The sequence below is a fragment of the Cyclopterus lumpus genome, chromosome 11 (assembly GCF_009769545.1).
Source record: "Cyclopterus lumpus isolate fCycLum1 chromosome 11, fCycLum1.pri, whole genome shotgun sequence".
NCBI lineage: Eukaryota > Metazoa > Chordata > Actinopteri > Perciformes > Cyclopteridae > Cyclopterus > Cyclopterus lumpus.
Window position 1 is genome coordinate 17,976,961 of NC_046976.1, and position 11,513 is coordinate 17,988,473.

At 44.8% G+C, this 11,513-nt stretch overlaps 1 protein-coding gene across 1 annotated transcript; it reads left to right on the top strand.

Moving 5' to 3' along the window:
• The first annotated feature begins 837 nt into the window (after positions 1-837).
• Positions 838-9,423, top strand: nsun2 (NOP2/Sun RNA methyltransferase 2). Its single transcript, XM_034545557.1, has 19 exons — positions 838-1,085; positions 1,710-1,867; positions 2,147-2,251; positions 2,344-2,449; positions 2,583-2,654; positions 2,758-2,842; positions 2,969-3,161; positions 3,632-3,706; positions 3,878-4,008; positions 4,804-4,877; positions 4,972-5,102; positions 5,675-5,771; positions 5,971-6,182; positions 6,439-6,531; positions 6,626-6,761; positions 7,819-7,899; positions 8,342-8,480; positions 8,835-8,874; positions 8,996-9,423. The coding sequence occupies exons 1-19, from the start codon at positions 1,020-1,022 to the stop codon at positions 9,285-9,287; spliced, it is 2,286 nt and encodes a 761-aa protein (XP_034401448.1). The 5' UTR covers positions 838-1,019; the 3' UTR covers positions 9,288-9,423.
• Positions 9,424-11,513: the final 2,090 nt, after the last annotated feature.

Here is an 11,513-nt window from a genome sequence, read left to right on the forward strand (position 1 = left end):
CGCTTCTCCATCGGAGTTATTAGAGGTGACGTGGAGTCTGCCGTCGTCGATAAATATTAAGATTAATTTGAATACGTCACCTTGCTGTAAACAATGGGCAGGTGGGGCACTGTTCTAACGTTTTAGATTACAATATTGTATTATATAACAATATATTATATAACAATATATATATTTAGAAATGTTACAAAATTACAAAAGTTACAAATGTTACAAATATAGTTACAAATATATATATACATATTATTTATATATATATATATAATGTATATATATATTATTTATTATATTATTATTTTTTATATATATATATATATACAACATAATATATATATATATATACAAAATATATGTATATTTTTATACATATATATATAGAGAGAGAGAAAAAAAATATGTTTATATATAAAATAATATATATATATATATATATATATATATATATATATATATAATATATATATATATATATAAGTGATGTCGTCTTTTTATGCAGTTTACCCTTGTTTCCCCTATTTTAGTTTGTCTGTTCTGCTTTATTTTTGTAATTGTAATTTTATATTCCTCTATTGTGTTCATTGCCTCATGTATTTTCTGAAATGTTTACTTTACTTGTATTGATGTTATGTTTTTACCTTGCTTATATGTAGAGCACTTTGTAAACTAATAAATAAACAAAATGTTTAAGTGAGTTTTGTTAACAGTGTAATACATGTACGTTGCACTAAATGAATACAAACCCAAAGTCTTATTTAAGTGTTATAATTCATCAAAGAATCGCACGTTTACTTTATTTCAGGCACATTTGCTGGCCACCTCTAGAGGGAAGGCGGGGTCCTGATTCACGTGAGTCAGAGGCAACACGTTGCGAGTATACACAGCGTCGCAGCTCTTCCTTTAGCGGGACTTACATTGTTTTTTACGACATTATTCCGCGTCCAGTCACCACGACGTTGCGCAGACTTTTCTCCAGAGTCGTCTGCTATTCCCACACCAACAACAACAACAACAACAACAACATGGGGAAGAGAAGCAGGCAGCGGCAGAAAAACCAGACCCCTGGCAGGGACGACAGAGACAACGCAGTAAGATTCTCAGTCATGCAGCTGCAGCTGTGTGTTGCTAATGCTTGGTGTAAAGTGCTCCACAAGCCACCTATTGTATTACCTTTTTATTATTATTTACTAAATAAAAACAAAAGGGAGCTGGGGACGTAACACGGTCGTGGTTCCCGGAGGTCATTAAGCTAAACGTGTGCAGCCATGCTGCTATGCTAAACAGCTGCATCTTCACATTGCTCTACTGTTAGCCACCGGGCTATTTCACGAAGCTATGTGTGAGCATCATTTGTCACGTTAGTTTATTATTATTATTATTACGTGCATTTTATTGTTATTGTTTTGCTGTGAGGGATTGAGGGGCTTCACCAGACTTGTGTTGATTGTATGTGATGATGCGTGCAGGTAGAGGACACCGGTTTACCTCTTGCAAGCTCGTATTGTGGATTATTACATGCATAAATAATCATTAATTAGATGATACTAAAATGGATCAGGTAAACTACACATTTAATTGGCAAATGTTTGATTGACATTTGATTTAACTAGATTCTCATACAAAATAAGAATTCACATATGCATGAGAAGGTGCTTTTCCAGCTTTTTTATGTCCTAAAATACTAATAACTGTATGTGTGTGTGTGTGTTCAGGACTGGGGAACTGGCTATGCCGACATAGTCAAGGAGAATAAGCTGTTTGAGCACTACTACACGGAGCTCGGCCTGGTGCCCGGTGGAGAGTTTGAACAGTTTATGGATGCAATGAGGGAGCCGCTGCCAGCAACCATCCGCATCACTGGATACAAGAGGTGAGACAGATTTATTACCTGGATTCAGACTCATTTGTCACAACAACAACAACAAAAGGGTCTTCCTCGAAGCCGTGAACAATGCTGTACAATTAACATGCACATTTTTGCCAGAAATGGCAGAAAACGTTGTTGTCTTTTGGGTGTGACAGAGTAAGGCTTGATCCAAGCTCCAATTATTGGGTGTGTGAGGTCAGGGGTGTGAACTAATTGTAACCTGGATTATTGCTCCCTAATGCAGGTAGTTGTTGTTGTCCTCCTTTCTGTCTCTTATTCCAGCCATGCCAAGGAAATCCTCCACTGTCTGAAGGAAAAATACTTTAAGGATATCCAAGAGGTGGAGATCGATGGTCAGAAGATTGAGGCTCCACAGCCTCTGTGCTGGTATGATCTCTTGGTTCACTCAAGACGGGGAAACAAAACCCCCAAAACAGACTCAAACTAGAAGCTCAGTACACACCGTCTGTCCTCTCCAGGTATCCCGATGAGCAGGCCTGGCACACCAACATGAGCAGGAAGATCATCAGGAAGTCTCCCCTGCTGGAGAAATTCCACCAGTTTCTGGTCAGCGAGACCGAGTCGGTGAGTAAAAACAGACTCTATTCTAGGCCCCGTTAAATAAGTTATGACGGGAGCGCTGCATGTGTTTTTTAAATCTGGATTGCTTGGTATAGGGCATTGGGGAAAAAAAATATGTTTGTGGTTGTCCTATCAGGGTAACATCAGCCGACAGGAAGCTGTCAGTATGATCCCGCCTCTCCTCCTGAAGATCGAGTCGCACCACAAGGTAACACACGTTTTTCTTTCCTTCTCCCTTGTGCCCCTTTTGTTGAACACTTTCGCTTTGGCTGATTTTGAGGTGTTGACATGCACGTGTTTTTGTTGCACAGATCCTGGACATGTGTGCAGCTCCTGGGTCGAAGACGGCCCAGCTGATCGAGATGCTCCATTCCGACATGGACGTGCCGTTTCCAGGTAAGGCGCACGCATTTTAAACCGGGAAAGATGCTTCAATAACTGTGTTCTTTGTTTGCGATGGGAGAGATGCCCAGCCTTCCCTGCCACTTAAACGACGTGTATCTGCTCCTCTTACCTCCCCAGAGGGCTTTGTCATTGCCAACGACGTGGACAACAAGCGCTGCTACCTGCTCGTGCACCAAGCCAAGCGCCTCAACAGCCCCTGCATCATGGTGGTCAACCACGACGCCACCTGCATACCCACGCTCCAGATCGAATCGGGCGGCAAGAAGGGCAGCCTCTTCTACGACCGCATCCTGTGCGACGTGCCCTGCAGGTCAGCAAAGGGCTGCCGTACGCGTCTGGCTTATTAGAGGAGAGATGGCTTGGAAGTGGATGATGAAAGAAACATGGTCGATGAGCTCCGGGGGATTGGCCGGAGACTTTTGTGTGACAGATGGGAGACGAGAAACCCGTCTTTGGCAAATGTCGCGTATTTACGGGTTAATGTTTCCGGTAAAGGGGAGGAGGGGAGGGGGGGTAGAGGTAGAGGTAACTCATCCGCCTCCTCTTGAGGTCCAGCAGGCATTTCATGGCCAAAACAGAACTGGCAGGCAGCGGAGATGTGAACAGTCAGCTAAAGCTCGGCGTTTAGATCGTTTGTGCTTGGCAGACATTTTTTGCCCTGTGAGAAAGTGTTGCGGAGGGGGGGGGGGCACTGAGGGGGGTTGTCTCTGGTGGTTTCAGTGCCTCGGGCCAGGCGGGGGATGTGATGTCTGACTGTTGCTTGCTGTCTGTGTTCTGCAGCGGCGACGGCACCATGAGGAAGAACATAGACGTGTGGAAGAAATGGACGACCAGCAACAGCCTGCACCTCCACGGGTGAGTGGGGGGAGGGGAGGGGGGTTGTGTTTGTGCCTTCGTGACAACACAGGAATTTATGCAGTTGTGTGGTAGACTAAATTGACTAAAGGACGGGATGGAGTGTGTTCTTTTTGCTGCTAATTATAAAAAGTTGGCAGTACTACAGATGTGTGTGTGTGTGTTCACCAGGCTCCAGCTGCGTATCGCAGTGCGCGGCGTCGAACAGCTGGCTGTGGGAGGGAGGATGGTCTACTCCACCTGTTCACTCAACCCTATAGAGGACGAAGCCGTCATCGCAGCGCTGCTGGAGAAGAGCGAAGGTAACAACCACACACACACACACACACACACACACACACTACCAGGCTCATGCAATTTAAGCAATATCTTTTGGACCTTTTTTTTAGTCCAATAAAAGTTATATTTCCAGTTTTTTTTTTCTCTCAAAACATCCACATTCAAGAGGAGTTCACGTGGCCTGACTCAACCACGTCCGCCACAGATATCGGATTAAAAAGATGTTTGTCACAACATTATGACAACATTTATTATTAAATGATCTCCCAGTCTTTTTGTCCATTAATCAATTACTGTCTTCAGATCTCTCTTTTTGTACAAAACCCAACAATATTCAGTTTATTATCTCAATGAAAAGCACTAATTCTCAGGCCATTTTCTCTCCCTCGGAAAGGAATTTGCTTTGCTCCTTCTAAAAGAGGCACTTTTTATGGATTTTATTCAGAAGATTACGTCTTGTTTTCTTTACAAGTTCAATGTGTCTGTATGTTAAAAAGTATCCTACTTTTTAAACATGCACATTGAGTATTGGAAAAGTAGGTTTCTGGTTTTATTTGAAGGATATAGGACACTTTGAAGGCATTATGAGACTCTGAGCTTTGCTGGCAAGACATTTTAGGACGTGGACCTGGTTGAATTTTAATTGCTCCGTTCTGTTGTAAAACCCGTCACACAAAGCGGCCGAGTTGGAGCACCGAAGGTCAAATTTAATTCGCTTTTGAGCTGCTAAATGAAACGAACGGCTATTTTTAGATATCAATGTCAGTCTTTTTGTCTGCCAAGTTGCAACGTCTTTCCTTCCCGTCCCCCGTTGCCAGGGGCGCTGGAGCTGGTCGACTGCTCCGCCGATCTGCCCGGGCTGAAGTGGATGCCCGGGGTCTCCTCCTGGAAGGTACCGGAACCCTTTTGAGCCTTCTTTGACGGTCGTTTTATTGTCGGGACACACACACTCACTCACTCAACTCCGTCGGTTGCCGTCTCTGCAGCTGATGACTAAAGAGGGCCACTGGTTCGCGGACTGGTCCGAGGTTCCGAGCCACCGGCGCACGCAGATCCGCCCCACCATGTTCCCGCCGACGGAGCCGGAGAAACTCGCCGACATGCATCTGGAGAGATGGTACGTACGACGACTCTTAAGCCTTCTGAAGGCTTGGTCGATAAAGGCCCAACAGCCACAGCGAATGGGAGCGTGGGATGTCTTTTAACGCCCCTTTTGAGTGTATTGGGAGATCTATTTGCTGGCTTTCCCCCCCCCCCCCCCCCAAACCATCTCTTATTTAAGTTAATTTCTCATCATTTTGTTCTCATGAAGGCAGAGAAATAAGCACACACAGTTTTTCCTTCTGTTTTCATTGACTCCAATTTCATTAGCTGAGTAATGTGGTTTGATTTATTTTCTTGGCACACATATGCACTATCTACGTGGATGCACACGCATGTACACACACACACACACACCTGCACTCCCTCTTAATGGTGGATGATGATGTCATTTGTACTCTGCACGACGCCGGCCGGCCAGCAGAGGGAGACATCGTCACACGTTGTCTCGGCATCTTTTGTTTTTAATGTGATCCTGGAGGGAAAATAAATAAATCCTTGTTTATCGTCACAGTAGGTGGCACCATAAAACTCAACGCCATGAATTGTGTGTGTGTGTGTGTGTGTGTGTGTGTTATTTATGGTCAGTATGAGGATTCTGCCACATCACCAGAACACTGGCGGTTTCTTTGTGGCTGTGCTGGTGAAGAAAGCCCCCATGCCCTGGAACCGAAGATATCCCAAGGTACCTCATCACAAACGCACACACTTAACGGACGATTAGACAGTCGGTCTTTATACTTGAGGGAAATGGCGCAGAATTCAATGTAATAAGCGCCCCTCCCCACAATGCGTCATTCACCTGTTACTAACCACAGCTGGGACTTCTCCCCCCCCCCCGCCCCCCCTTTCTGTCTGCTCGCCTCCCTCCCCGCCATCTCCAGCTGAGGAAGGACGTCTCGTCCGGCTCGGCGGCCCAGACCGAAGGCTCCCCGGCGGCCTCGACCCCCGCGGACGCCCCCCGCCTCACCGAGAGTGCTCCGGTGGAGGAGGAGGAGAGGGAGGGGGGAGGCCCAGAGGGAGATGTAGAGGAGGAGGCGCCCAACGGAGCTTCCTCTGCCCAGGAGAGCGCGGCTAAACAAGATGGAGTGTGTGGGTGAGCTAATAAACAAAAGGGAAAAACCTCGAGGACTTCTTGAGCCATTATAATAAGAAGATTACATTTCTTCTAATGAGAGATTACTCTTCGGATTAACAAACCCTTCTCCGGTCCTGAGTACTACGCACATTTAAAGCAATTTCCCATAATTCATCTTGTCGTCATTAAAAGCTCAGATATGAACAATTGAGGGGGCACAACCCAAATAAATTGTGTGTTTTTAAATAAGTAAATAATTTTGTTCTCCTCTCAGGCCTCCAGCCTCCAAGAAGATGAAGCTGTTTGGTTATAAAGAAGACCCCTTTGTGTTCCTAACTGAAGAAGACCCCGTCTTCATCACCATACAGTAAGTGTCCTCTAGGGTGTAAATTGGACATTCGGCCATTTTTCGGTGTCCACAAAACTCTTTTTTTTTAATTTTATTGTCCGCTTCCTCCTAGATCTTTTTACAACCTGGCACCGAACTTCCCCAAGCTCAACGTCCTGACCCGGACCCACGACGGCAAGAAGAGGAACTTGTACATGGTGTCCAAGGAGCTCCGCAACGTGCTGCTCAATAACAGCGAGCGCATGAAGGTGTGTGTGTGTGTGTGTGTGTGTGTGTGTGTGTGTGTGTGTGTGTGTGTGTGTGTGTGTGTGTGTGTGTGTGTGTGTGTGTGTGTGTGTGTGTGTGTGTGTGTGTGTGTGTGTGTGTGTGTGTGTGTGTGTGTGTGTGTGTGTGTGTGTGTGTGTGTGTGTGTGTGTGTGTGTGTGTGTGTGTGTGTGTGTGTGTGTGTGTGTGTGTGTGTGTGTGTGTGTGTGTGTGTGTGTGTGTGTGTGTGTGTGTGTGTGTGTGTGTGTGTGTGTGTGTTCTGGTACAATGTTAAGATAATCGCACACGTCGATGCGGATGATGACGGAGCACTTCCTTCAATGGAAATGCGATAACAAATGGATGCAACAAATCAATGATCGATTATTTCCCGGTGATTTGATTGTTCAGTTATTGATCGTTCCATCTATGCAGCGTGAGAGCCGAAAACAGCCGCGTTCCTCCTTTTTTACGTTCATCAGCGACTGACTGTGGGTCAGTGGTTAGCGGGTCCGTCTTTCAATCAGGGGGTCGGCGGGTTCAACCCCCGCCCTAGTCGATGTGTCCTTGAGCAAGACGCGTAACCCTGAATTGCTCCCCGTAGCTGTGTCTACAGTGTATGAATGTAACGTGATTGTAAGTCGCTTTGGATGAAAGCGTCAGCTAAATGATACGTAATAATAATAATAATCGTGATCATTTTGGGGCGTGGCCTCGGAGGAAAGCCTCACGGTCATTGTTGCCGACTTAACGACCTCCTCGCTATATTTAGCACCTTTTTGGAGCTAGTGATGCGAGTTTTTTAGGTTGATGCACGTAAATAAATAGAACGGAGCGGTTTGTCGGAAAAACATCCGTAATTACAAACTACGAGACCACGCGCTGCATAGTTAGTCCTTTTCTTTGTGTGGGGAGGGGGGATTTCAATGACCGCCCTTGGTTTAGTTATCAGGAGGGATATTGATTAGTGGCCTTAAAGTCGGTGTTGTTTTGGCATCGCTGTGTTTTTCGACGTGTCAGCTCGCTTCTCCTTCTTTCTTTTTTTTGTTGGTTGCTTCTCAGGTCATCAACACGGGCGTCAAGGTGTGGTCTCGCAACAGTGATGGGGAGGAGTTTGGCTGTCCCTTCAGACTGGCCCAGGAGGTAACACACACACACACAATTGAGCAGCGTGTTGTTAATCAAAAGTTGTAGTATTGTGAAAACACGACATTCTCTCATATATATATTTTTTTTACACAATTCCCATAATCCTCTTTTTGGATGCGAATGCACCTCGTGATTAGAAGGGCGACGTGCAGGATGCATGCTTATTTACATGCTTATTTACATGCTTATATGCATTGCTTAAGTTTTTAGGACGGACTTTAACACCGTATATGTTATTAAATGTTAAACCTTATTGTAAAAGCAGCTCGTGGTACGTTTTTTTTTTTTCTTCTACTGTGTTCATCACCGAGTTCACGCACTCGAATACGCTTCATTAATTAATGTTGCACGCACCATGAAAACCACGAGGATTCTGGATTCACTGTGTGGGTCTTGCAGAGAGCGTCAACCTGCATCTCCTTCTCTGTCCAACAAGGGCATCTACACTCTTCAGCCGTACATCCGCTCCAGGATCATCCGAGTGAGCGTGGAGGACATCAAAGTGCTGCTGACCCAGGAGAACCCCTACCTCAGCAAACTGGAGGATAACGCCCACGCTCAGGCCAAGAAGCTGGGTACGATTTTACATTCACATGATTTTAAATACCCATTAAAGAAAAGTAAAGCTCTGTAAAATATTATTAGGCTTTTCTTTCTGATGCGGAAACACAATCATTTTGGGAAGCCGTGCTGGATTTTGTGACTGGAAGGTTTTCCGGCTTGGCTGGCATACAAATGGAAAGTGAATGAGTAATGATCTGTGCTGAGCTGCCCCTGAGCAAGGCACTGACCCAAAAAAAACTCACAAGCAGAGCAGAGCAGTTCCAGCTAAAAGAAATCTGTAGTTAGACTGGGATATGTCGGAAAGGGCACATTAACATGTGAAAATCTGTCGTTGATGGTTATGAATGTCGTAATTCTCTCCACAGTAATGGGTAGCATCGTGCTCAAGTACATCCCCAACCCAGAGTAAGTTGTTTTTAATTATTTTTTAAAGTGTATTCATGTTTTCTCATTGTCCTTTTTTGAAGTGATATCCTAATTTCTGGCCCCCACCATAACCGTGTGTGTGTGTGTGTGTGTGTGTCAGTAACACAGAGGACCCTCAGTGTCCCATCCAGCTGTGTGGCTGGAGGGGGAAGACGTCCATCCGAGCCTTCGTGCCCCGCAACGAGAGGTTTCACTACCTCCGGCTGCTCGGCGTGGAGGTCTTCAGAGAAAAACAGGGCGTCGGGAAGGAGGGAGAGAAAGAAGGGAAGGAAGAGCCTGGAAAGGTCGCCGGGGAGGAAGAAGCAGCAGCAGCGGCGGCGGCGGTGGAGAAAGAGGCCGAGCTGGACTTGGAGAACGGGGACGAAAACGCATCATCGGAACCAAAGAAGTAGCGGCGGAGCATGTCGGGGAGGCGGGAGAGAGAAAGGAGGACTGACTGGAGACATATCGGAGCTCCAGGAGCTGTTGATCAGGTCAAAGACCGCGTTGTGTGGAGGAGGAGGAGGAGGAGGAAGAAGAAGAAGAAGAAGAAGAAGAAGAAGAAGAAGAAGAAGAAGAAGAAGAAGAAGAAGAAGAAGAAGAAGAAGAAGAGGAGGAGGATGTGCCTCTACGGGTTCCTCTGCTCACCACACTGCCACGGCAGAGATGGACTCCTTTTTTTGGGATTATTTTTGCTTTTTTTTTTATCTCCCCCTCCCCCCCTACAGGAGTTTTATTTTAACAAACTTATTTTTTTTATCCTTTTCCGTTGCTCGTGTTTATAGAGGTTCATAATAACTGCAATCTCAATTTCTCCACCTGTAATCGAGCTAGAAATACGGAGTTGATTAAAAAGCGTGAACTGTGTCACCACCTGTTCAGATTATTTGACTTCACGCTCATTCTTGATCTACTGAAGTATTAAAGACATGCTTTGGAAAGAGGTTGATTAAATCAAATTAGACATAAGGTTATTAAATATGAAGTATGAATCTCTAAAGCAGTGGGTACTGCTGCATCCTGTGGCGCTGCCAGTTGTATTTTTTCTTTTTTGACTAAATATTTTTTTAATGCCAAATTAATTAACAAGTTGAAAGCGATATTAACTACATTTTACTATTCAGTGTTAAATGAGAGAATAATTAAATTATATTAGTGAACAGAATTTACATTTCTTTGCAAAGTGTGATTTTCCTTGCAGGTTTTCACACGGTAGAACTAAGCTGACAAATTAAGGTAAAGAGACAGGAGCACAATACAAGGGTGTATAAATATTATATAAAAGTATACACCCCCCCCCCCCCAAAAAAAAGCACAGATGACCAAATATTAAAATAAAACTTCTATTTCCTTATTTTAGTTGTAATCAATAGCGATGAATACATTGAGCCTGTAGGATTTATATTAACGATGACATGTAATTATTATAAGAAGTGGTGCATTAAAGCTGTAAAAGTACTCTGCAGAAGTGATTTATTTTGTGTTGGTGTTGCAGGGTTATTCACAGTTTATGATAACAGCTGTTTGTCTGGAGGAGCGCACATCTGGATGAATGGTTAAGTCTGCAGGTTCTGGTCCAACCCACACAGCCAGGGACCTGCAAAGACCACAATGGGATCTTGAGTCTCTATCCTCTGCTGGGGTGGAGTTGTGTTGGGTGAAGCTATAATACAAAGTCTAAAGAATGTTACCAGACAATGTCTCCTTAGTCCACTTATTGGTTTGAGATATTTATATAACAAGTAAGAGAGGAGAATGTAAAACAACCCCCTCTTTGTCCAATAATCGACTAATTCTTTGTTTTTGGTCCAAGTAGGACCATTTCTTCATGCTTTTTATATATTTTTTTTAAACCAAGAAACACAAGATTTAACGGGGTTGTTTAGTGTGATTCTTTGTGGAGGTCTATCCATTAAATCAGTCAAATGAGCATTTTTGTCGGCCATACATTTTTTTTTTTTAAAACATGCATTTCCCTAAAGTGAAAGATGGTCAAAACTTCCCATGACGCACCTTTCGTCAGCGGTTGCCATGGCAGCTTCACTGCGCTGGATGGACGGATGTCCTCTCCTCCTGTTTATCACCCGGTCCTGCTGCCATGACAACAGCCGTCATGACAACCAGCCCCCTCATCCCCCCCTCTCTCCGGTGGCGGTGGGCGACCGAGGGACCGCGGAGAGAAAGCATCGCTCCTCCTGCTCTCCTCTTCGTGTTATCCTCACGGCGCCCCCCCCCCCCCCCCACCCCCCCTTCATGCTGTGATGTCCCCCTCGCTCCCTTTTTCAAAAAAAAAAAAACCGTTTTAATCTTTGACCTATGAAGTGGTCCGACAATGGGTATTACCATGCAGGAGAGTCACGGTTAAACGAGGAGAGAGGAGAGCAACAAAAAAAAACCCAATTCTAGTAGAGAAAAGCGCCCGAAAATGGAAGCAGTTGAGAATGATAATATATTTTTAAAAAAGCCTCGGGAGGATGGAGGGAAGATGGGGGCGAATAAATTGAACCGGACAGATAGAGAAAGGTTCGGAGATAAGGCCAACAAAGTTGTTACTGAGTCATACGCCTGTCTGTGTGCGTGGGAGTGTGTGTGTGCGTGTGTACACTTCAGCTAAGCCCGTCTCTGTGTGTTTTAAAGTG